At 38.7% G+C, this 26,423-nt stretch overlaps 1 protein-coding gene across 3 annotated transcripts in view; it reads left to right on the plus strand.

The window, feature by feature from the left end:
- Nucleotides 1–26,423, plus strand: part of TMTC4 (transmembrane O-mannosyltransferase targeting cadherins 4) — a 55,865-nt gene that overhangs the window by 14,394 nt on the left and 15,048 nt on the right. For 2 of the 3 annotated variants that reach the window (XM_074147709.1, XM_074147724.1), the window contains 6 exons: nt 12,305–12,402; nt 14,498–14,590; nt 18,225–18,386; nt 19,152–19,354; nt 21,079–21,250; nt 21,332–21,463. In XM_074147709.1, the coding sequence (XP_074003810.1) occupies nt 12,305–12,402; nt 14,498–14,590; nt 18,225–18,386; nt 19,152–19,354; nt 21,079–21,250; nt 21,332–21,463 (860 nt within the window). The remainder of the gene's footprint in view (nt 1–12,304; nt 12,403–14,497; nt 14,591–18,224; nt 18,387–19,151; nt 19,355–21,078; nt 21,251–21,331; nt 21,464–26,423) is intronic. The other variant, XM_074147717.1, reaches the window with a different exon arrangement.

Here is a 26,423-nt window from a genome sequence, read left to right on the forward strand (position 1 = left end):
AAGTCTATTTTGTGATAGTCTTATTTGTTGAATGGTTTATTGTTTAGAAGCATAAAGAAATATCTCAATAAGTATTTTAGAAAGAAATCAAGCCCACAAATGTATATTCTTAAATATTTTAGTACATTTTATGGCATTATGGTGGGATGGCTTAAGTGGAAACGAACTTTAGGAATCTTATTGTATTTTTAATGAATTATAAAGAATTATTCATATGACTAAGCCCTCTAAATTCCTGCAATATGCAAGTGCTGGCATATACATGATGAACATAGTGTTACTCAGAGTTTTTCTAAGACAGCTGTATTTAACATAAGCAGTTCCTCCGTAGATGTTTTTTCAAGTGCGCTTTTAGATCTGTTGTATTATTTGATCTGAATGGAAGTTGGCAGTTCAAATACAGTTGTGGAGAAATTATCTCGGGGTTCCGTTAAATAAATACACAAGAATATATCAACTCGTGGTTATGAAAAACTATGCAGGATGTGCAATTTCGTATCTGAATGTGTCCTGGCCCAGGAAATATGGGAGTCTTCAAACTCTTGAAGAGCTGCCTTGTGAAAAGCTTGTGTGGTATGAGTTCAATAGGCATGGCCTGTAATGTTTAACCACAGTTGACAGTGTATTACAGAAGTACCTGAGCTGGCTTTGAATGATCTAGCTTAACAACACAGTCGTGGACAGCATCACAGAACTTAGTGTAGGCTGGGGGGAAGCAGGGGGGGTAAATTAGTCCACAGTGAGCTCTAAGATGCTGTGAATAGCTCCTGCTCATTGAGTTTAGATTGTTTAGAACTATTTTGCATGTTTCTACAGCTGATAACATAAGTTTAACTAATCTTCCCCATTTCAAATGATACAGTGATTACTGTTCACTTTTGATATTTTTTCTCCCCTTTGAGTTGGTTTCACTTTTTTCAACTGAACTAATAATTTCTTGATGAAAATTGGCCTTGGGATCTTGCTTGCTCATTTATTGTTTTCTCACTATTTTACTGGTTATGATTGTGCTTTAATGTTTCTTCTGTTAGTGCCAGAGTAAATTAGACAAATCAAAATATTGGCTGTGTGATTTCCAAGTTGTTGGTACAGATAGACTTATATGGCAGGGGTAATAATCTTTGCTTGAAGAACTCAAGAGCCAAATTCTTAGGATGACTTCATGACTTCATGACTTCAATTCTTCATGACTTAGGATGACAAATTCTAAGGAGACTTTTATATAGGAATCTGTAATGTTTTGTTCTGGAGGACATCTTAGGAATGATTAAGAATGTGTTGTGTGCTCTGATTAGGGGTATTCTGAGTGCTTGTACCACTTGTGAAGGCCAGTTTGATAGCTTTTAGAAGTCAGTGTAATTTTAATAGGATTCTTATACTGAAATGCTTGTCATTGATACAGAAGGAGGAAAATGTTGTGAAGACAAGATAGTTAGCAGCACTTAGTTTTTATTGGACATCGCATCATAACAGTGTCAGAGCTGTGTCTCTTAAGCAGGTTTGACAAGGAAAACTACAGTCTGCCAGCATAGTTGTGCCTTTTGTCTTTCAGATCAATGTTTACTATCACCTTCACTGCCTGCTTTTCCCTTAGTGACTTCTTAAAGAAATTTAGACTTTCTTTGTACTCAAGAATTTGTGTGTAAGTTACATACTTAAGTCTTTCTCAACAGTTTCCTCATTTTGGGTAGCTTGGTGACAGTTTCAGGTTCTTGTAGATCCTATCTGCCATGTCCTAAATGAGAGAATGAAAAGTTATTTCCAGCACTGTGAAGAGTGCTAATAGGTTCTTTAGCAGGTCTTGCATGAAGCCTGAAGGGATGAACCCAAGCTTCAGGGTATTTCTTTCCTCTGAACCTTACATGATTTGCTGCAGACTGATAAGCAATGTGCCAAAACCCAGACATTTCAGAGTCAAAGTTTCAGGTCAAAGTGGTTCTGGTCTGAAAACTGATTTTGAAAAGCCTGGGTGAGATTCATTGCTCATCCTGGATATGCCTTGCTGTGAAAATCATTCATCTGTAAATAGAAAGGTCGGTAAGACAGATCAAACAGACTATTTCAGTTGAAAGGGAACTACAACGGTCATCTAGTCCGATAGTCTAGTCCTGACCAATTCAGGGATGACCAAAAGTTAAAGCATGTTGTTAAGGGCATTGTCTAAATGCCTCTTAAACACTGACAGGCTTGGGGCTTTGACCACCTCTCTAGGACGCCTATTCCACCCTCTCGGTAAAAAAATGCTTCCTAATGTCCAGTCTAAACCTCCTCTGGCACAGCTCTGAACCATTCCCACCATGTCCCATCACTGGATACCAGAGAGAAGACCTCAGCATCTCTGCCTCCGCTTCTCCTCTTCAGGAAGCTGTAGAGAGCAATGGGGTGGCCCCTCAGCCTCCTTTCTCCAAACTAGACAAGCCTATGAGGTCCTCAGTGGCTCTTCATAGGACATTCCGTACAGCCCTTTCACCAGGCTTTATTGCCCTCGTCCAGATGTATTCAGGGACCTCAACATCATTCTTAAATTGTGGGGCCCAGAACTGCACACAGTACTCAAGGTGAGGCTGCAGCAATGCTGAATACAGTGCGATAATCACCTCTTTTGACTGGCTGGTTATGCTTTGTGTGATGCATCCCAAGATGCATGTTGCCCTCTTGGCTGCCAGGTCACACTGCTGAGTCCTGTTGAGCCTACTGCCGACCAGCACCCCCACATCCCTTTCTGCGGGACTGCTCTCCAGCCACTCCCAATTTATACTTGTGCCTGGCGTTACACCATCCTAGGTGCAGAATCTGGTATTTCGACTTGTTAAATTTAATCCCATTAATCATAGGCCATTGCTCTAACCTATCTAGATCCCTCTGCGAGGCCTCCTGTCCCTCAAGAGAGTCGACAGCACTTCCCAGTTTGGTATCATCAGCAAACTTGCTAATGGTGTATTCAGTTCCTGCATCCAGATCGTTGATAAAATATATTGAACAGAACTGTCCCTAGAATTGGACCCTGAGTAACACTGCTGGTGTCTGGTCACCAGCCAGATGTAGCCTCATTCCCTACAACCCTTTGAGCTTTGCCCTTCAGCCAGTTATTCACCTAGTGCACTGTGAACCCGCTCATCCCACAGTTGGACAATGTGTCCTGAAGGGTGCTGTGAGGGACAGTATCAAAAGCCTTACTAAAATCCAGAAAAACTACACCCACCACCTTCCCTTTGTCCACTCAGCGGGTGACCTTATCATAGAAGGAGATCAAATTAGTTAAAAATGACTTGCCCTTTGTGAATCCATGTTGACTGTGCTTCTATAGGAAAGGGTAGTGTCTGTATTGGAAAGGGCGGCTACAAAGACAACAGAGGCTCGCTCTTCACAAGGAGCCACATGGAGAAGACCAGGGGCAATAGGTACATGTTGCACTGGGAGACGTTTCACCTTGATAGAAGAAAGAAATTTTTTACAGTGAGAACAATCCATCACTGGAACAACCTCTCCAAAGATGTGGCAGAGTCCCAATCACCGTAGGTTTTCATGACGCAATTGGAAAGGGTGCTAGGTAATCTCATCTAGGCTTCCTTTCCCACAAAAGGTTGGACCAGATGATCTTTGGAGGACCCTTCCAACCTGGGCTGTTCTGTGATTCTATGTATGAAGGGCTTTAGAAAAAGGTAACCAAATATGGGGATGTGGCTGTAGTAGAGTATGACTTTTCAGTGCTTTTGTTGTATTATAGTAAATATGAAGTTTTATGCTTGGATGCCTACATTTTGCATGTATGAATTTCCTTCGTTTGTGACCAGTTCTTCTAGCCATCCACAAATAGTAGGATAAATAAGGAGTAAAGACCTTTTTATTGGAGTTTAGCTGAGTTTGATTCTGCATAGATTGAGGGAGTCAAAGACAGCAAAAACTCAGTCCTAAATGAAAATTGATATCACTCTGAATATAGGTAAGGAACAAGCATTTAAAAAATATGCACATATAGTTTAAAGAATAGACTTAAACAATGTCTTCTAAGCAGCAAAGAAGAAATACCCTTTCTTCTCTCAGAATGTTTTCCTTCTGCTGTCAAATCCACAAGATCCAGAAGGTCTGCAGTACTGCCAGTGCACATCGATAGTTCCAGTCCAAGTTAAGAGTTTGCATCACTTTCTAGGTCAGACCAAGATGGTAATTTATCTTTGTGGAATAGTCTTTGTTAGTAATAGAGAGGGGGAGAAAACAACCAAAAAACCCTCTGTGCATTCCATTGCATCAGGTTTATGTTTCTAATCAAATATAGCTGATTTATGATGATCCTGCAGAAAAGTGGGCTCTACCAGTTTGTTCTAACATCTTATTTTCTTTTGTCCTGCTAGATTTTTGTATATTAAAGGCAAGTGTGACCCTAAACCCTAGGTCAACTGCATGTGTCTTTGAGAGTATTTAAGAGAGGTTACAACTCTAAGCCCTTCAGGATTTGTGGACTGCGTTTGTATTGTCTTTCAAATACAGTTACCGTAACATGTTTGATGCTAGTTTGCTTTTACTGCTGAACTTTGAGTGAGCTTCAGAGTAAAACAAATACTGAAAAGCCTGAGTTCATGCTACTGGTCTCGTCATGTCCTCAGTAACATATACTGTTTTGTCACCAGCAGCATCCTGATGCTACTATCGAACAGACAGGTTATCTAAGTCTTCCATTAAGAACCTGACTATTCCGGCAGTGCAATGTGAGACTTGTGCGCAGTTGAGTTCCAGAAATCTGTTTGTTTTTCATGAGCATAGACGTAGTTGTTGAACTGCTTTCATTCTTGAAGTCTTCTCTAACAGAGGCAGAAGTTGTGGAAGAGAGACTGGTTAGTGCTTGTTTTTACCTGATGTCTAAGTGACTGAATGTAAGAATTTTTTTTTTGCTTGGGAGTAAGGACTCATAAAATGTCTGTAGAGGATTTGGAGGTACTGTGGAGAAGTATATATAATACTGAAAACAGTCAGGAGATCAGAAAAACATCAGTGTCATAATGGAAAACTTCCAAAGGAAAATAATGTTTTTTGTAAAGCTCAAGATACACTGCAGCTTGTATGCCTGATGTAGTGTATTTGTGGGTTTGGTGGATTTTGGGTAAAGAGTTTCTTTTAGCCAGAATATGTAGCATTCATTTTTTTTTAAAAGTATCAACATTTAACACGCCATGTGGGCTATAATGATGTCTTACTGAAGTTCTAAAATTCTGTCACTTTTTCCCAATATACAGTTTTTGATGTTGCCACCTTTGATAGGATAACATTTATATTTGCAAGGAACTAATCTGTTCTCCTTCTGTCCTGCTGTTTTAAAACACAACTGTGGGGACAAAGCCACTGCATAGGCTTTGGAGACAGCAAGAGCTGACAACTGTTTAGGTATGTTCTGAAGGGAATTGTGGGTTATTAACTTTGTTGAATTGCAATGCAGCTTCTCTGGGAATTCATAAGGCATTTTAAAACTGCTGTAGTATTCATTTTGCCTTCCTTTGTCTTCAACCTTGACAGTTGTCCAGTTGCATGTATTTGCCATCTGCATTGGCAGTCTCTGAGTGATGTAAAATTATGAGTTCATGATATTTGCTTCATCTGAATAATATTGGCCTGGGTATTAAACTGGGGATCAACTATTTGCTTATATGCTATGACTTCTAAAAATGACTTTGTTCTGGTTGTGTGTTTCTGTTTGGTTCTGTTCTGTGTAGTCACCTGTTAATAATTTACTGGTTCACTGATAATTTAATAGAACATACGAAGTAGACTGTAGTAATGAGTTTTGTGAATATTGGTGTTTGTATTATGGAGGTTTTCCTATAGATTGGAAATGTTTAAGTCTCCTGTGTGAATGAGATCATTGTTAAGATATGGGGAATTTGCTCGCCATTTTGCAATTGGTCAAGAGGTGTTTACTATTATTAAACATGCGGGCCCTGATTTTTCAACTATGTGCCCTACTGTTCATATTTGAACATATTGGGAGGGAATAGTTGCATGTGGAAAAATTATCAATTTTATTATTTTAGTGGGCAAAGGAGAAACAATAACCTTTTTTTGGTAGAATTACGGCTAAATTTTTCTTGTCGACGACGGTGCAATTCAGGCATAGATGATCCCTTTACTGTAGCATATATGTAATGAGTTCGAGATACTTGGATATGTTCAGAATGGCATTTGCTATTGTCATTTCCTTATTAAGTGAAACACTGAGCTGAGCTGCAGTAGTATGTACATTTGGAGACACACAAGGAGATCTCAAGCTTAAGTTAATTCTAACAGTGGATTCTTATGTGATCCTTTAAGACTAGTTAATTCTTCCACCCTTTGCTTAGCAATTCACAAGCAGGGGAATCTTAGAGCTTGGCTAGATGAGTATTTGTACTAGTTTAGTTGGAAGATACCATCCCATAGGCCAGGCACAGCAATAGGATATATGAGTGTTTGTGATTTCAGCTAAAAATCAAAACTTCTTGCAGGAGCTCAACATGACTTACTTTGCTTTGACTTTCAAAGAAGTAGGTGCTTTCACAGAATCAATTACTGGGTTTCATCTGAATATGGTGACTTCTTAAACTGCTCTAGGCTGTCACCTGGCTGAGCCCTAAGTTTCTCAATTAGCTTTGAAGAAGGAAATGCAGAATGCCTAAATGTCTGAATTGGTAATTGTTTGGGGTATTGTTAGTTTGACTTTAAAGCTTAGTACCTAAATGTAGTATTTTCTTCGTATCCTTAACTTCTAAGGAATTTGTCTTCATTGACTTGTGGATTTAGGACACTGCAAAATAAAGTCACTCAAAATAGGATTAGTGTTTAGGAAGAAAGAGTTGAGGTGTATTGTCAATGTGCTGTTCATAAACTTAGGATCAGTCAATTACACGCTGTAAAAGACTTTGTGTACGCATCCTAGCTCTAGGAATGCTTATACTTAAGTCTAGCAATCTAAATGGAGGAGCCCTCATGGCTTGTTTATGATTTGTATAGTTATTTCATTGACTTCATTGAATTCATTGAATCCCTTCAACTTTCAGACTTAACGTACTCCTAAAGAGGGACCATCTGAGCAACTCTTTTTGTTTTTGTATAGAAACACTATATTTTTCTAGCTTAAAAAAAAAAAAAAAGAAGCAAGTACTCTGTTTCTTTGGCATGCTTACAATTTTGTCCATCTGTTAGAGTGGCACAATGCCCACTCACAATATGGTGTACCAGTTTCAACCAAGCACAGGTGCCAACAAAAGATTGGTTTCGTTTTCTGACACAAGATTTTTCTGGTAGGAAGCAGCGCTGTATTAGGGGAATGTGCTTTGTTAGTCTGATTACTTCTGTTAGCATGTGTGTATCTCATAATAATAATTAGCACTTATGCAGTGCTTTACATTTTCAAATCACTGTTAAAAAAAAAAAAAAAAAGATGGAAGGCATTGCTGAATGATGGTCTTTTGTATCTATTTTTCCAGCCTAGTTTACTGAGATTTTTGCAGCTGGGGGTGAGGCGAGGGGAGGTGTTGTGCAATATTGACCCAGGAACAAGCACAAGATAAAATGTTTCTTAATTGAAATCCTTTCTCTTTGAAGTTTAATCATTGATGAATTTTCATAATACTACAATTCTGTTTATGGCTGTATTGACCTTTTGAAGCTGCAAATGAAAACAAAGGACCAGAGATTACGGTTTTTGGGAGAAGATCTTGAATCACAAAATTACAGAATGGTTGAGGTTAGAAGGGGCCTCTGGATGTCACCTGAGCTGACTTGCTCAAGCAGGGTCACCTAGAGCCAGTTGTCCAGGACTGTGTCCAGACAACTTTCTATTATCTCCAAGAATGGAAGCTTCAGAACCTCTTTGGGCATTTTGTGCCAGTGCTCTGTCACACACTCAGTAAAAAAGTGTTTCCTGATGTTCAGACAGCACCTCCTGTGTTTCACTGGGCACTACTGAAAAAAGCCTGGTGCTCTCATCTTTGTACCCTTCCTTCTGGTATTTATGCACACTGATAAGATCCCCCTTGAGCCTCTTCTCCAACCTGAACAGTCCCAGCTCTCTCAGCCTTTCTTCATAGAAGACATGCTCCATCCCTTCATCCTCTTACTGGCCTTTTGTAGGAATCACTCCAGTATGTCCATGGCTCTTGTGTACTGAGTCCAGAACTGGACACAGTACTGCAGGTGTGGCCCCATCAGTGCAGAGCAGAGGAAACAGATATTCTTCCTTGGCCTACTGGCAAGCCCTGTCTAATGCAGCCCAGGATACTATTAGCTCCCTTTCCCGCAAGGTCACATTGCTGGCTCATGTTCAACTTGGTTGAACCAAGGTCCACCAGGTTGGTCCACCAGGACCCTCAAGTACTTTCCTGCCAAGCTGCTCTCCAGCTGGATGGTCCCCAGCATATACTGTGCCTGGGCTTGTTCCTCTCCATGTGCAGGATTTTGCAGTTCTCCTTGTTGAACTTGATGAAGTTCCTACCAGCCCATTTCTCCAGCCTGTCAAGGTCCCTCTGGATGGCTTTGTGACCCTCTGGCATATGAGCGACTCCTCCCAGTTTGGTGTCATCTGCAAACTTGCTGAGGGTACACTCTGCCTCATCATCCAGGTCATTAATGAAGATGTTAAACAGGATTGGACCAGTATTGACCCCTGGGGTACACTGCTAGTTCCTGGTCTTCAACTTAGCTCTGTGCCACTGATCACCACCCTCTGGGCCCAGCCATTCAGCCAGTTTTCAATCCATGTCACCGCACATTCAGCCTGTACATCAACAGCTTCTCTATGAGGATCTTATGGGAGACTGTCTCCCTTAAGATCCTCATTATGGGTCCCTCATTACTTCTCTCTTGCTGGGTGATTTTACCATCTTTGAAAGTCCATACTTAAGCTTAGCAACACTTGATATGCTGAGATGTTCCTGGCATCTGAGACTTGAGATGTTCACAAGAAGACAAGTTTGTTTCTGCACAACTTTGAATGTGTGCTTATTGAATGGCATTCAATTATCAGGTTTTCTCCCTAGACCATTTCTCCAGTTTGTCAATGGAATTCTGACTTCTCCTTAATATGCTTCCTGACCATTGCAGCCTGGCAGCACCTCTAGACTTAATCAGCATATTCTTTATTCCATCATCCAAATTCTTTAAATTATCTATTAGAGCCAGACAAAGGAAAGACCCAATCCAGAATGTATTTTTACGTTTTTCACCATGACCTAGACTCTTAGTGTAGTTTTCCAGCTGTCATTGTACCCATTCTATAATAATTACATGCAGTCTATATTTTGTCTGGCATATTTCACACTGTCTCCAGTGGTATTCTCATGCCTTTGTGAATTCAAGGTATAGGATGTTTACAGGAAGGCCCTTTATTTTCCTGTCCAAGTCAGAACTTATACTTAGTTTGGTAAATTACTAAAATATGGCAAACAGTTAATCATATTCCTTTGTTATGTTTTAATATGTTTTAGAGGGTCACTTAGAAAATATTTTAAGTTGGGCTTTTTTTCTGGGTAATTTTGACCTGTCAGTTTAGCTTTATTTTTTTAGTTTATCCTTTCATATCTCTTTCCTTCTTTGAAAGTAGGCGTGTAGGTATTGTTTGGTTTCAAGCTTCTGGATTCTCATGTGTTTTTCATGATTTCTCAGAGGTAACAGTTGGGATTACTTTGGATTGTAGAGGACTTGTTGGAATAAATTCAATCAATCGTAATTTAAACCAGATTAACTTCTCTAAATTCTGTGTCTTGTAGTTCACTATTTTTCCTTTTGTTCTTGCTCCCATTCTGCTGGTGGTATGCTTGCAATCTGATTGCAGCTGACCTCTTTGCAAAAAATGACACAAAAAGGCACAGAACACTTCTGTTTTCCAGGCATTGTCCACTTTCTTTCCCACTGAGTATTGGAATAACTGCTCCCTTGCTGCTATTCTTATCTATGGAATTTTGGGTTTTGTTTTTTACGTACATACCTTTTCTCATTTTGTGATGTGACCTTTCTGAGTTTGTTTCTGTATGAGTGTGCTGCTGTTGTGCTTGTCCTTGATAATTTGACCTAGTTCCTTTTTTCCTATTGCTTCTTAAATTTTGAATCATCAAAGCGTTTGTGAATCGCCAGCTGGTCTCTTACTATATATACTTCCCTCTTCCACGTTAAGATAGTTTGTAGTTGTGTACTGAATACTGCTTCTCTGAGAAGTCCTTAGTTGTCCTGACTTCTTTCCACCAGAATTTGATTCTGGGAAGAAGAAATCTCTGATTGAAGGAAGTATACTTCAGTAAACTCGGTGAAGTCCCTTGGGTTTGTTCACTATTCTCCCTTTTACACTTACTGAGAATGACTGATTGTCATTTTGTGAACACAATCAATTACTTTGCTTTCCATCTTCGCATTCACTCAGCTAATTTATTTCTACATTAAAAAAAAAAAAAAAAAACCACCAAACTGAATTTCAAGAACTGGCTGAACAGTTTGTTGTATTGCGGAGTCTGAAGAGCTGAAGAACTCCTTCAAGGGATGCATTTAAGACGGAGTCCTTTTATTTTTAGCAATACTCTTAAAACACATTTTGAAGCCCCTTTTTCCATGACTTGCAACCCTCAGTTGTTCTTGTGTATAATTGGTGTGAGTTGGAGTGTTCTCACTGCATTTCTTTTTAGTTGCAATATTTCTTTAGTATTATGTATTTTCTATTTCCATTATTTGTTTTGGTATTGTTGAGATGTGTATGACTTCTTTCCTTCAGAAGGCTTTATTTTAATTTTATAACGTCTGCACCTCTGATGTTAAGTCATGTCCTCACAGGTGAGGTAAAATTTGGAGCAGAGGGAGAAGGAACAAATACCTTCTAGGTATTGCAATGATGAATCTCAACCATCTTAATATTCAGTCTGTTGAAGCTTTAAGTCTTAGGTAAGAAAGGAGTGCTAGAAGCAACTTCAAAACCTGTTCTTCTACATACTTTTATGAAAACTTTTGCTTTCTGCCACAAAAGAAGTAGTCTGCTTCAAAAAGAGGGGAGGCCAATGCCAGCAGACCTTTTCACACTTGTTCTGGTTTGTATCTGACCCAACAATATCTAAGTTAGTATACTATTTTGCCTTTATAATCAGTGAAGAGAGTGAGCTACTTCTCTAAAAGGTGGACTACTGCATTTAGTTAGGTAACCTAATCCCTAAAGGTGTCCCCTAGAAGCCTACTTCTGGTGAAATTAATCTTAATTCTGCCATTTACCCTTTCCATAGACCATTCCTGCAGTTCTGTTTAAGTACTGAGGGTCAAACCTGCATTAACAGTAGGGAAGAACTGCTCTAGATATCAAGGAAAGTAAGAAAAGGATTCAGTCAATGAATGTAGAGTTCAACTTTGTTTTTTCACGTGCCAAGTCAAAGATTGATTCTTGTGGTGCCTGTAGAGCCCATGTTGCTTGAATCAAGAAACTGCCTCTGAATGAGCTGAGTGCTTCCCTCTGTTGCTTGCGCCTGTGGAGTAGAGGTTGTGACAGATATGTTTTTATGTGAAGTACCCGTGTACTCTGTGTATGATAGTACCTTGGCTGAAGTAGGGCTTATTGTTATATTAATCTCAGAAATACCTGCTTGTGGTAGCCAAAATCGGCTACATGGTGCAGTCTTTAAAGACTCTTTCTTTGAGTAGAAGCTGTAGTTACTCTTGATCTCTTAACCCCAGAGTTCCTCACCCTGCTGTAAAACTGCTTCCTGAGTGCAAGAACTAACTGCTTCTCTGCTGAGATGCTGAAATTTTTGAGCTCCGTGGCATTCCATTGCAGTGCTAATGAAATGACATGAGGTACTTGCTAAATGCAGCAGCCCCGGAGAAGCAGCTCATTGTGCCTTTGTAGATTAGACTACAGTTAGAACAGTTTGTGTGTGTGACACTTTGTGCGTAACCATTAGAAAGAATTTCTTGTTCTTGTGGTAGCTTGGAAGAGAGTGGCCAGTAATGACAGAGCTCTAGCTAAGGATGATAAATGTGTCTAAATATTGGAAATTAACCTTTCCAGATGATGAATTGTGGAAACTATGTGAGGCTTCTGCCATTCTAATTAGTCTGGCTAAAATGTCTAGTAAACGGAGATTTCTAATGTCTCTGAGAATAGAAAATGACTGCAATAAAGGGACAAATGCCAGCATATTGCAGGAGATGCCCTATGCTTTTTAAGTCTGTGTATCCAGATCTTGACTGATAGGAAAGACAGCGAGATTAAATCCTGTATGTTTTTAAAATTCTAATTTTAGCTTAGGTTTCCAACTTTACATTTAAATGTATAAACCTAATGTTATGGTGTGCTTTATTTCGACAGATAAGGAAGGACATAATTTTTCTATATTCTGGGTGCTGGTGAGTGTTATCCTAGGTGCGGTAGCCATGCTGTGCAAAGAACAAGGAATTACAATACTGGTAAGAATCCTCTTATTGACTGAATTTTCACCTCAGCATCTTTCAGGTGCAGTTGTGAAGCCTCCAAAGATGAATCTTCTCCACAGCTAATTGCATGCATACCTTTTTGTTCTGTTCAGAAATGTTGATGTTGTTAACTACAGAAAAGTAGTTAATGTTGACAAAAAGCAGTATTCTAGTAGATCTGTCTTGATTGTATCCCTGCCAATCTGTTGGAATTCTTCAGTTTATCTTTTGTAAGCAGTTTGCATATACATTTTATTTTTTTGCAAAATTTAGAAGATTTACAGTATTAGTTTCAATGCGTATTGTGTTCATTTGCCTTGTTTTTGAATGTAATTTTCAAGATAGAGGGCCTACAAACCTCTCATTGAAGGCTTATGAACAAAGACATAACTGGAGGAGAGCATTTTTAAAAGCTCCACCCTCTTACTTTTGTGAATCATGTAATTAGATGTAGGGTCATTGTTTATGCATTTCTAATACTGAATCTCTTCCTTCTGTCCCTTATTTAGGGATCTGTCTATGCAAACAGATATAGTTACTGTTCATGTTCGTTGTGCTCTTGGTTTTTATTACTTCAGTGAAGACATTCTGTTTTGGGTGACCAAATTAGCTGCCTGAAATGCTACACCTGTGATTTTTACCTTTTATATAGCCATATATCTTATAAATAAATCTGATTTGTAGCTTTAACTGAAATAGATAAAGGAACAGAATCAGAAGAATTATTTGCAGCAAGGGACCCTCTTGTCCTTGCTAGAAAAAAAAGGAAGAAGAAATTACAGAACACTTATGCTTTAGGACATTATTTTTGGATGGATGTTTGTAGAGTGATGTATTTTTCAAAGGTGTCTGTAAGAAGAACATAAGGAATTCTCTTAAAACATGGTGTGATTATTTCCTTTAGTGATATGAAGTAATAATTAAAGCTAGCAGACACAGAATTGTTATTGGATCTGGGTATTGTATTTATTTGTGGCTGCATTGATAGGATGATTATATTTTTTATTGTGCTGGGGCGCACGGGTCAGAGGGATGAAGGGATATATCACGCATTTAAAAGATTGCTTGTTGGCTGAATGTATTTTTCAGCAGGATTCATGCCTTCCTATCTCCATGCAAGTGAGCCAAAAGCCTTTTAACTGCCAGGTGGCCTTTCTATGTGGAACCATGTCACTCTCTAACCTATCTTCTGTCTTCTCCCTTTGGCTGTTAGAAAGAGCACTTGTGGCCTCCCAGTGTCCTAACTTTGCCTCACCTGGAATTGTTTTTACTGTCTTTTTTTCCATTCAATCTTTAGAACATTGAGGTAATTTCCAAAGTTACTAGGATGTAGGCTGAATAGTCAAGGGTTGTCATGGTTGGTGATTGCTGAAACATTGAAGGGAAAATGTTAAGGTGACCAGCAAAATCCAACTTTAACAGAATTACCCCTGGACATGTTTTGGTTGATTGCTTGCTTGGGCATAGTATGTGCAAGTGTAGTGCTGCAAAGCATTGAATATGCTCTACTTTTATGTGTAATGGCTGATGTCACATAGAACTTTGCTTTTTTTCAGCAACTTCCACTGTGTACATACCTCTGTTAAATCTTTCTGAGCCTTTGTTGTGACAATTTATGTATGCTTTAAAAATAGTATTTCTGAAACCTGACAGTCAAAAGATAACTAAGCTGCAGAGCAAAAGAGTAAGTAGAAGGCTTAAATAAACTCCACCTTGCTGACAGAAGCCTTACCTTTTGACTGCAGCATTTACACCGTGGAACATTCGGGAAAGAAGACAGAGTGCAGGATACTGTTGTGACCATGCATACGGGATCTAGCTTGCTGGTACATGGTATTCCCTGAAGGGTTATTCCATGTAGCAGGAGAATCCCCATCACAGTAACAAAGGATATTCTACTCGTCTGAGTTCAGGTTCTTAATCTACTATTCTGCCATCATTAGTACCAATCTCTCTCTCTACTTGTTTGGAATCAGAATTAAGATGTACGGTAACTCATGGCAGAAGTGGAAATTAAGATGTATTTAAAAAAAAATATTTGTGGTTAGCTGCTCCATCTTATGCTCTTACTTTTCTCTTGGTTGTTTAGGGTTTGAATGCAGTGTTTGATGCACTGGTGATTAACAAGCTAAATGTTTTGGAACTTATTCAAAAGTTACTACATAAGGACAAGTCATTGGAGGTGAGTCCTCAGAGTTTCTTTTCGTTCTGGCCATTCAGTCATGTGCTGAAAGACAAAGATACAACTTCTGACAGTTTTGTTGTTGTTGAGAATTGAACAAAATAGAGTCAGCCTAGTAAGGCAATGTGCTATGACATCTTTACAGCAACATGAGTAGTAATGGGATAGCAGTAGAATTGCATTGTGCTGTGAAATCCATTCCAACTTCCCTCAACAGTATGTTAAAAATATGGTGTGGAAGAGCTGACTGCTTGATGCAACGGGTTCTCCAGGGTCAGTAGCTGTACACCTAAAAGGGCTGTTTGACACAGTTTGGTCAGAGTAAAGAGAGGGAGATGTATTGAGATGTATTCAGATTTTCAAATGGGATCATGAGACATTTGAAAAACTACATTAAAAAATATTATGTCTACTTTGTCAATGCCACTAAAGTATTACACTGTTTTTTTTCAGAATACAAATTACCAAACAGGAGACAGTTCCTAGTAGCTTTGGAGTTTAAAAGAAAAAATATGTAAGCACTAACAGTTGCTAAGGATCAAATTTCTGACTTTTGTTGATATCGCTTTGTCTAGTACTGGCTCAACTGGGATCTGGCACCTAGTATTTACACTGGCAAGCAAATCACAGAAACAGTCAGCGTCAGGTGAATGATTGATAGCAGGAAAATAGACCAACAGCCTTCTAGAACATCACTACTGTTCAACAGCTAAATCGTTTGCCTCTCCTATCCAAGGCTCAGCAAGGCACAGGAATATTCATTGTACTTTGCATCAATCAGTGGTTTCACTGCAGAGAAGTCTTGTTCATGTTTCCGAGTAGCACAAGTCCTGGGGAGCTTTTAAATTCCTTTGCAAAGAGTGAAGTGAGGAGCTTCAGGGGGAAGTCAGTCATAGTGGAATCTCTAGAACTGAAACAGTAGATTTGACCAAGAACAGCTAAGTGAGAGGTGCAGGAGTACTTCAGGCAGCAAACAGGAATGCTGGAGAATTTTGCTGTATAATGAGAGTAATGTCAACTAGCATATGACAAGGAAAGAGTCAAGAGCTGTAGGGGACTAAAACAGAGACAGTTCAGAATTCAAGTGTTGGAAATAAAAGGTAACAAGGAGAACCCTAGGAATAAGTGGCCAGTCAGCCTCACATCAGTGCCTCGTAAGATCATGGAACAGAACATCCTGGAAGTTATGTCAAAACATATGAAAGACAGGGAAGTGATTAGAGACAGCCAACATGGCTTCACTAAGGGCAGATCGTGCCTGACTAATCTATTGGCCTTCTATGATGGAACGACTGCATCAGTGTACAAGAGAAGAACTGCTGATGTCATCTACCTGGATTTCTGTAGGGCCTTTGATATGGTCCCCCACAACATTTTTGCCACTCAAATGGAAAGATATGAGTTTGACTGATGGACTGTTAGATAGATAAGGAGTTGGCTGGATGTCTGCATCCAAAGGATTACAGTCAATGGCTCAATGTCCGAGTGGGAACCGTAATGAGTGGTGTTCTCAAGGGTCCATACTCAGACCAATACTATTTAATATCTTCATCAATGTCACGGTTTAACCTCAGCCAGCAACTAAACACCATGCAGCCACTTACTCTCCCTGTCCCCAGTGAGAAAGGAAGAAGAGGGAAAAAAAAAAAAGACTAGTGAGTTAAGATAAAGACAGTTTAATAGAACAGTTACAGAAGAGAAAATGATAATAACAATCATGGTAAAAGAATATACAAAATGAGTGCTGCACTGCCATTGCTCACCAGCTGGTGATTGATTGCCCAGCCCGTCCCAAGCAGTGATTGCGGATCCCTATCCCCCGACCAACCCCCACTTATATACTGAGCATGATGTCTATGGTATGGAATATTCTGTTGGCCGTCTTGGGTCAGTTGTCCTGTCTATGCTCTCTCTCAACTTCTATGAGAAACAGAAAAGGTCCTTGAATGCTTAGCAACAACTAAAAACATTTCTGTGTTATCAACATTATTCTCATCCTAAACCCAAAATATAGCACTATACAAGCTGCTAGTAAGAGAATTAACTCTACTGCAGCCAAAACCAGGACAATCAATGACATAGTGGAAGTGAGTGCACCCTCAGTAAGTTTGCAGATGACACCAAGATGAATGGTGCAGTTGAGGGAAGGGATGCTGTCCAGAGGGACCTTGACAAACTTGAGAAGTGGGCCCACATGAACCTCATGAAGTTTAACAAGGTTAGGTACAAGGTCCTGCACCTGGGTAGGGGCAATCAGTGTGCCAGCTCCCACAGAGGACATCGAACTGATCACGTATATCTATCAGGTAAGTTTTTAAAGGTAATAGAGGCATATCAGACAAAGGGAAGAAGGTAGCAATAAAGGAAAGCTAATACTGGAGATCATATGACCATATTTTCTAAGATCCAGTCAACTCTTCCATGCAAAAATCCATTGTGTACTGACACTTTCATGTTCAGATGGGTAGAATGGAAAGACAAGTGGCCCAAATGTTTCTCTGAGATGAGAGATCTCTCGTCTTCCATCTTCTGCTTCTCTAGTGGCTTATTGAGGCTGCGTAGAATAATTTCAGCCATCAGAGAGCTCTAAGGCAGCCCCACAGCACTGTAATACAGGGGGTCAGAGAGAAGCTATGTCCTTCGTTTCCCATCTGCGTTACCATTTGCTAGCTGGGTGGGGTGTTGGAACCTTGGATTTGCATCTCAAAGCTGTGACAGGGATATTGTTATAGTTACTGATGATTCTGTTTCCAGTCTCTACTGATGAAGCTTGAAGAACCTCTAAAGTATACAGTGTTTTTCTTTTCATTTATGAAACTGATGTGTGCTTGGAGAAAATACGTTACACTTCATGGAAGAAAAAATTGAAAAGTCTGTCAAATTTAGCTTCTATGACATCACTTCTCTATGTTTTATGTGAATTGCCTTCTTTAGACCCTAAAGTGTATATAAAATGTAATGTAAATCAACTGAGTTAATGTTGATTAAAAACAATTTTTTGTAGATCTTGGGTAGTTTTAGCCTGACGAGAGCGATTTGGGTGCCTGTCTGGGATAAGCTTTTTAATCACATTAGTGATTGTGAAAACTTTCATTTGGTTTCTAATTCCTCCCAGTTTCTAACTATGCAGTTTTGCTGTTATATGCATGTAATTTTACCTCTAAAGAAACCTAAGTGGACAAAAACTTTCCATGATCAGTAGTTGACTGGATATAGTTCACAAAGTAACATCCTCCATTTTTAAAAGAAAACACAGATCAATGTAATATGCCAAATACAAAGGCTTTGTTCTGCTCAAATTCCCTGTCAGAAATTGCTGTGTAAAATTACATTGGCTGTAGAGTTACTGGGAATTTGTAGAAGAGAGACTTCTTGAATAAAAAAGTTTTCTGATGGAGAAAGAAATGAAAATGTTTGCAAAAAATATTTTGCAATTAGTCAGTGAAAGCATAGTAAAGTTCGAGAGCTTTTTATTAACTGCAAAAATAATAAAAATGTCAACTCTAATAGCAAAAATGCAGAGGAATAGCCTCTTCTTTCTAAGATAGTTGTGAAAAGGATGTGAATGCAGTTGAGAAGAGAACAAAATAATGTTTTTTATATGAGGTTTTGGGCTTTTCTTTCTTTCCTGTAGAACATTGGACTGTTAAGAAAGGGGCTGCTTTTCAGGATAACTCTTCTGATGTCTGGAGGGGCCAGTATACTTTATATACGCTGGAGGATTATGGGCACAGGGCCACCAGCTTTCACTGAAGTAGACAACCCAGCTTCATTTGCAGACAGTCTGTTTGTGAGAGTAAGTTATGAAGTTGCTTTTTTTCCGGCCAGCTCAGAACATTTGTCTTTGTCATCAAATTGGATTTTCTGTGCTTCAAGGAAACAATGAAGTGGGCGGTCTCTACATTTCAAGATGTGTGATGAGTCACCTTCCCTTGTGCTGCTGTCATGATTTTCTGCAATTTCTTTAAAATAGTATACCTTGTATGTTCTGTGTATTCAATTTAGCATGCACTGCACGCATTGAAGTACATTCCCATTTACTCACAATTTTTCCCATGCATGCAAGAATTTAGTTTTTGCTGGGTTTCATCCCTTTTCCACATACTGTGCTTGACTTTTCATCTGTTCTTTCACAATTGAAGAAAATAGCATGAAGTTATGGTCTGGTGCATTTGGAGCATGTCTTGGCTTTATATCTCTGACTGCGTTAAGGCACCTTCTGGAGATGGAGAATGAAGGGAGAAGACAGCAGGTGCTGTCTTTTGACTTTTTCTCCTATTGTAGGAGATTACCCTTTTTACATGTGGATATTGGTTAGACAGCACAGAATTTCATTTCCCTGCGCTGAATAGGAGAGCCACCTAGCTATGTTTAAAAAAAAAAAAAAAATTAATTGCACAGCTGTAAAATAAATAGATAGGTAACTAGTTGTAATGCCTCTTTATTGTGTAAAATATGTTTTGTGATAAGGGAAATGATAGGACAGAGAAGAACTAAAGTTACATCCCCCCGCCCTTAAGTTTAGTATCAAATAAATGTTTGTTTTCTTTTTGACTGACAGGCTATAAACTATAATTACTACTATTCCTTGAATGCATGGTTGCTGTTGTGTCCCTGGTGGCTGTGTTTTGATTGGTCAATGGGCTGCATACCCCTCATTAAATCCGTCAGCGACTGGAGGATAATTGCACTAGCAGCACTTTGGTTCTGCCTAATTGGTCTGATATGCCAAGCTCTGTGCTCAGAAGACAGCCATAAGAGAAGGTAAGAGACAGTGATGAATTTTAAATGCCCAGCCAACTTGAGTACAGTATTATTTTGTTAAATCCACTACTGATAATTTTAACAATTCATTGGAACCAGTGTCTAGCAAATGCAGTTCAAATAAATATTTATAGCTGTCATTACAGTTTTGTCCCAATTTGGGCCCATCACTGTACACTGACTAGTGGGAAACAGAGTTGGAGGAGGAGGTATGGATGGCTGCTATATTTTTCTGAAATGCCATTTTGAGATCCTTAACGCTGTAGGTGGTAAAAAGTAATCTGTGCTCACAATAGAATGGGAATTGATGTATGTTGTTGCCCCTGCCTCTTACAATTCATCATCTCCTGTAATCTTCTCCTAATAATGAAAGAGAGAGGAGATATGCCTCGAAAGGAGGTATAAATATTGGCCACGGCCATACAATTAAAAAATCAAATGGTGATCCATACTATCTACTGAGGAAACAATTTATACTTTACCCAAAGGAAATAGAAAAATTTATTGTTAACTGTTCTGTCTCACTAAGGGCTTCTGTTTAACTTTTCAGGGTCTGTTCCCATGGACTTTATGTATAATTAAGTTCTCTGTTCTTCAAAATTTTTCAACAGCTCAATCACCACAGGGTCATTCCATTGTTCAGTGCACTGAATATTTTCTGTTCCTTTTCTGTGGTATTCTGTAATTTCATCTCTTCCCCCTCACCCCCTCAAATGTTAACATCCCACCTGCCTTCCTTTCCGCTGCTGCTCCCATTCTCATTTGCACAGGTAAAATCATTTAGAAGAGGGGTGGAATTCTTGCTACAAGTGATGTCATACTTTCTAGAAAAAAAAAACAAACACACTAAGCCTATATTACTGAATAGTTTTTTAGGAAAAAGTAAAGACAAAGAATATAGTGAAGGCCTAGAATTCTTGGGGATGAGAAAAGAGTAAGGGGGCATATCTACATTACAGTATAGAGATTTATTTGCAATATTTTAGAGTAGACAACTACCGTGCCTGTGGCCGTTATAACAAACACCTGACACAGACCGGGGATTCATATTCCTTTATGTCAGCTCTGTAAAAGCAAAGTACCTAATATTGGTTGTCTAAGCTCTATATAGTCCAGTTACCTGCTGAGGATTACTTATTCTAACACAGATACCTAAAACGAAGAAGATGAACTGCCTTCAAGAAGTGCCTCTCTCTGAACTGTAGAAGGAGTGTAGATGACTAACTTTCATGTGGTTAAGCACAATGGATTCTACTATTGGTGTAGTTGTTAGGAAAGAAAATGCACTCTCAGTAGGACATGTACCTAAGTTTCTTCTTTAACAGTGACCTATATTTTTCCCCTCTTACTGACTTACTTGTTCCAAAAATAGACAGGTGCTTTTAGACAGTTCTAAAAATAAAAAGTACCATTGCTTTTCCTGCCGGTTTATGTTAAATAGGAATTATGTAGTTAATATCTGATGGGGCTCTTTTCTGGCTTGGAAGCATGAACATTGTTTTTCTGGGAATTATAGCTAGGATTTTAGAAGTGTGTGATGGAGTAAAGTGTCAAAACCTCACTGAAACTTAATTTGATTTTGTTATGTAGCTCCCAAAGGCTGCTTTTGAATGCCCAGTTCCATAGGCACATCCTTCTACACTGTTTTAAATAAAGTTTATAAGTGGAAAAGGTACTTTTGTTAAGATTTGTGGTTGATTTGAAAATCTGTTTCTTGTTTGCAGAATTCTTACACTGGGACTCGGATTTCTTATTATCCCTTTTCTTCCTGCAAGTAACCTGTTCTTCCGAGTAGGATTTGTTATTGCAGAGAGAGTCATCTACCTCCCCAGTATTGGATATTGTATTCTGTTTACATATGGATTTAGTCTCTTGAGTAAGCAAGCCAAGAAAAAGGTACCATCAAAACAGTCAGTAAAGTTGATGATGTGCTTCGATGGAATGGTTTGTTTCCTAACTCGTCTCTCTTTCTTTTAGAAAATTCTTGCTGTGGCAGTACTTGGAATCTTGGTGATAAATGTTATGCGCTGTGCACTCCGCAGCAGTCAGTGGAGGTCAGAAGAACAGCTTTTTAGGAGTGCACTGTCTGTGTGCCCTCTGAATGCAAAAGTAAGTAATTCATGTGGAATTCTAATCTATCTTTTTGAAATAAAAAAAGAAAAGGTGTTTTGAAATTTGGGATAGAAGAGGTGTTATGCATAGTTCATATATTGTTGTTCAGTGTTATTCACAGTCTTGCTTGCGTGTCAGCCACAGTGGTAGCATAGTCAAAATATCAGACAATGCAAATTGTAATGTTGCGATTCAGAACTTGGGGGTGGGAGTGGGGAGAGAAGGCAGAAGGGGGAATATACTTCAGGAAAGGCATCGAGCCAAATTGGATGTACTGCTAATAAAATCTGCTGAAACAGTGGTGTGTATAATTGCAAGTTATTACAACAAAATATTGCAAAGAAAGTAAGTTGTAGCAATGTATTCACCTGAATAATGCCTATGCTATCATTTTAGAATCCTTTTTGTGTACCTTCCAGTGGTGTGTATATAGATACAGCTAAGGAACAAATCATCATATCATTAGTGTAATTGTAGGACATGGGGGTCAGATCTTTGCACCCACTTCTGCTCTTTTACAGAATGGGCTAGGGTCTTCAGACACGGGCACCGAGGAAAACTGCGACATCCCTTGCGAGGCTTAGGGAGGGAACAAGTAAGAGGGTGGGACTGGATGGGATGTTTCACTGAGCTGAACAGCAGCGTTTGGCGCAGTAGGCTGAATCCAGCCTGCCAATAGAGGTGACCTCCACAGCAGTGCTTTGATAGCTGAGAGTGTGATCTGTTGGAGCATACCACAGAGCCCTGATGTTGCCTGAATTTTAGCAGAGATTCTCTTTGAAGAGCCTCGGAATAGGAATGCGCAGCTTGTCGATAAAAATACCTTGATGTTTTAACAGATAAGATTTCTGTAATCTAGAGTGGTATCTAGACAATACAGATCAAGACAGGTTTTAAAAAGGAACCTGTGAATGCTCAACTTTGCAAAGAGAATAATAAACTTAGTATCTACCGGAACACAAATATGCAGCTGTAAAAAGCATTTATGGCAATATTTACAACATGGTGGTATCATTCAATAATCTCAGATTTCAATACATAGGAAAAGAGGGGATGTATTTCATTGTGTGGCAGTGGTAGGCAACTATCTTCTTTTTAATGATGACCTCACTGTATCTTGTCTTCTGGGTGACAAGCGCATGCTATAAATGGAGCAAACGCAATCTGTTTCTTTGTGTGTAACTCCATCCATCTGCCACGGTAAGAGTGCTTTAGACAGATCCACACTCTCTCTGCCTGTGCTCCGAGCTCCTTGGACACAAGCCACGTCTGGCTGGGAAGCTGTGTAGCTGCATTCGCACAGTGCTGTGCTTGAGCCGATAAGCTGCGTGTGAGCTACTGAACTAATGCAGCTGGTTCAAAGCCAATGAGTGTACAGGGAAAATGAGCTTGTGTTTGTCAACATTGGGTCCTGTAGACATGCCTGAGCTGTATTGCTGCTAGTGACAGCCTGGGCAAATGGTAAGGGTGGTGATGTGAACAGGGAGGGTTTCGTAGACTCACATTCCAATTTTGCTGGAGGAGTAACTTTGAAATCACAGTAATAAGGAACTGTTCTAGGCAACAGCATTAAAGAGTCCATGTGTGAGAGCCAGTCTCTTTTTCCTTTGTGGACTCATCTATGTTTTTCCAATTTTGACAATGATAAATGTAAAAACTGGAACTAGGTTCTGTTCTGATCTTCTGTTGTCTTGAAATTACAGACTTCCTTTAAAAATGACGCCGCAGGATTTTCAGTGGCCCATTTATTTCAGTGGGAGGCTGATGAACACCAAAAGATGGAATGCAGATAATAGCTTTTTCTTGTTGTGCTTGGAACATCTTTAATGTGTGTAATGTAGTCATGCTTTACTTCCTTTACGTAGCAGGGTCCCAGAATCTCCAGGTGTCTCCCAAACAGCAACAAAAGCTGCAGCTTCTAGTTCATGTTTTGTGGTACAGCTCTTTGTAATTCCCAATTGTCTGTATATGAGCAGTGTAGAGTAAACTTACCTTAAGTCTAAGTAACAAGTATTTACAGCAGTGCCTTCTCTAATTTCAGGACTCATCTTCTTTAAACACCTTTTTAGATAGTTGTGTGGAAACTGCATTAAATCAGATTGTCTGGAATAGTAGTGAATCTACCCCGTTGAGCAATGGATGCATCTGGCTCAAGAGGGTGAAATTTAGGATCAACTTGGATAAATGTGGCCCAGTGATTTTTTTAATTTATTGGAAATAATCAGGTACCATAATGGAGTTACAAAGATTTTGCCTTTTTTTTTTTTTTTAAGTTCACAATACAGATATTTAAATGTTATAAATATTTTACATTCTATTTTTAATGTCATTTATTTTAAATTTTTTAAGTATATATGTTATAATTATTTAAAGAGAGGGAGAAGCATGTTACAGATCTTGGTTAGACATATCCAGGGGTATGTCACACATTTGAACTTGCATAGTCTTACGCTTAAGTTAGTTTCAAAGGTTGTTAGACTGAAACAGTATACATTTTTAATACATTTGGCAGTATTTTTCTTAGCTGAACAGAAGGTGCCTTTTTACTGATTCCATTTCCTTTTACCACCTTTTTTCATGCTGTATAGATTGACTTAATTCCTGGAGCGCGGTGGTGATATACTCTAGTGTGAGTTAGAAACAGGCCTGTGTTGTTTCTACTAAAGCAAATTTTGTGAACAGTTATAGAGGCTGTTTTCTCCTGATATGTTGATTATATGTTACAGGTAATTTATAAATTTGGAATATTTCAGTGCTACTGGTTTAAAAGGCTCACTGGATCCAATCTGGCATCTTTTCATTTGCTGTCATTATGTTGCAAGTTAATCCTGGAGTGCTTTGCTGAAGTATAGGAATATCTTCAGCCTTCTTACAGGCTATGATAAAAACGTAACTACTGTTTCAGCATATCAGACTACTGGCTTGTATTTATCTTCTTAGCTTTAGACATCTATATCTGAGCAAGTCAGCCATGCTCTCGTTATAACTGGAGAGGAGAAGCTGTCCCTTTTAGTGTGTGGTTCATCATCACCTTGGACTAAATGACTGATGTAGGGCAGAAGGACTGCACCCTAGATCTGCGTGTTTTTCTCCACTGATGATGAAAGAAGTTTGAACAACTAGAGCAGATGTGGGTACAGAAGCTTATGTGAGATTTTGCCCTTGCCCTAATGCTGTTTGCTATTTCTAGACATTGCTGTATTGCTCCTCACCTGCTGAGGTCATTACAAATTGTTTCTTTTTATTTTAAAATTAATTTCATCTTAATGCCTTTTTTTTTCCATGTGATAAGTTACTGTTGGAAGTGCCAAGTTTTTCTTGGCTTTTAGCAAAGACATGGCAGTTTTTAAGAATCCACAGAGATGGTTTTTATTTCTAGATGACTTCTTCTAATTGATTATCTAAATAAAATTTGCAATTGCATTGTTAAATACATGGGAAACGTTTCTTTTCCTAGATTTGAAATCACTGAATTTAAATGATTTGTAAATTGTTAATATTCTGTATGCAATCTATACATTCTCCTTGCTACTGGCTTTTCTTTAAAGGATAAAACTTAATAAACATAACTTTTAAAAGCCATTTCAGTAGCAACGTTTCTGCAATAATAAGCAAAGAAGTCATGATACTCCCGACAGAATGTGCTACTAACCAGTTTGCCTTGACATACTAAGGGATAATAACTTTGTACTTAATGCTTTTACAAACTGCAATTATTATAGATACATTTGTCAGAGACAAGCTGTGCTAATACTGAACACCGTACAACAGTTTGTGAGATTACTTTCTATACTTTCTTAACAGGTCTTGTAAAACCTTTTTGTGATAGAGCAAGATTTACTGCTGTTTAAGGATTTATGAAGCTGATACAGAGAGCATTTGCTTTAGATATTGAGAATTCTTTTCTATGCTTTGTATTAAAAGGGGATTATCTTCTGCAGAACTTACTTTAGGTGCTGTGGGCTATGTTTATAGGGGCTACCTGCAGTGTTTTGCCATACAGATACCATTTTAGATGTCTTTTTTTTTGTATACAAGCACAGTCATGCAGAAGAACCTTTACACAACGTTAGCTGCACAAAACAAAATGGGAAGATCAAAAAGGCTTTGGTTTATTATTGTGTAGAAAACAGAATTTCAGTAGTTGAGGAAAGAGAAGAGTGTTTGATGAAAGAAGCTGGCATTGAACAGAAGCATCTGCATGTTTCTGTAGAAATTTTGACATCTGTGCTTTGCTTCCATCCTTCTCAGCAAATGTTCATATTTGCTGAAAAGGTGATTATAAGCAGTTAGGAAGAGAGAATAAAATAGTTGATAATAGTAGTGCTCTAAATGAGGGGGTGTACCTTCTAGAAGATGGTACTACATTTCAATATCTTCCCATATTCTTTTGAGGGGAAAAAAAAAACCAAAAAATCAGTTTGACAGTAATTTTGATTTTGTACAGGAAAATTTAATTTTTTTTTCTCTCTTCCTCATTTAAATGTGTGTGCACATTTAAACACTTAAATAAGAGTTCAAGCACTGTGTGGGTCTAACAGAATAATGTACAGTGGTTTTGCTTTTTTATACCGGCTTCTTAGACCAATTGAGGTATTGCGAACATGGAGCCAGTTCTTTGCTAGGCTATGGTGCCATGGTTACGTGTTTGCTTTAAACAACACGTGCCTGTTGAGATCTACTAGGTTCTGCCCTAGGGTATTTTACTTAATTGCCCTGATTGCGGAGAATACTGTGTTGTTATGCATCCCTGAGAAATGCTCCTTTTAGAGCTATTGCTGTAAAGTAATTGCCTGTTTAAGATTGATAAAAGAGCATGTGGGCATAATGTAATATGTAATTTCCAGTTAATATCTATCTTTAATCATTTAATAACAAAATGCTATGTCTGCTCTTAAATGTTTAATCAGGAAAGGAAAATCCTCTCTCCCAGGCTGGCATGCACAATATCTGTCAA

The sequence above is a fragment of the Numenius arquata genome, chromosome 1, assembly GCF_964106895.1.
Source record: "Numenius arquata chromosome 1, bNumArq3.hap1.1, whole genome shotgun sequence".
NCBI classification, from domain to species: domain Eukaryota; kingdom Metazoa; phylum Chordata; class Aves; order Charadriiformes; family Scolopacidae; genus Numenius; species Numenius arquata.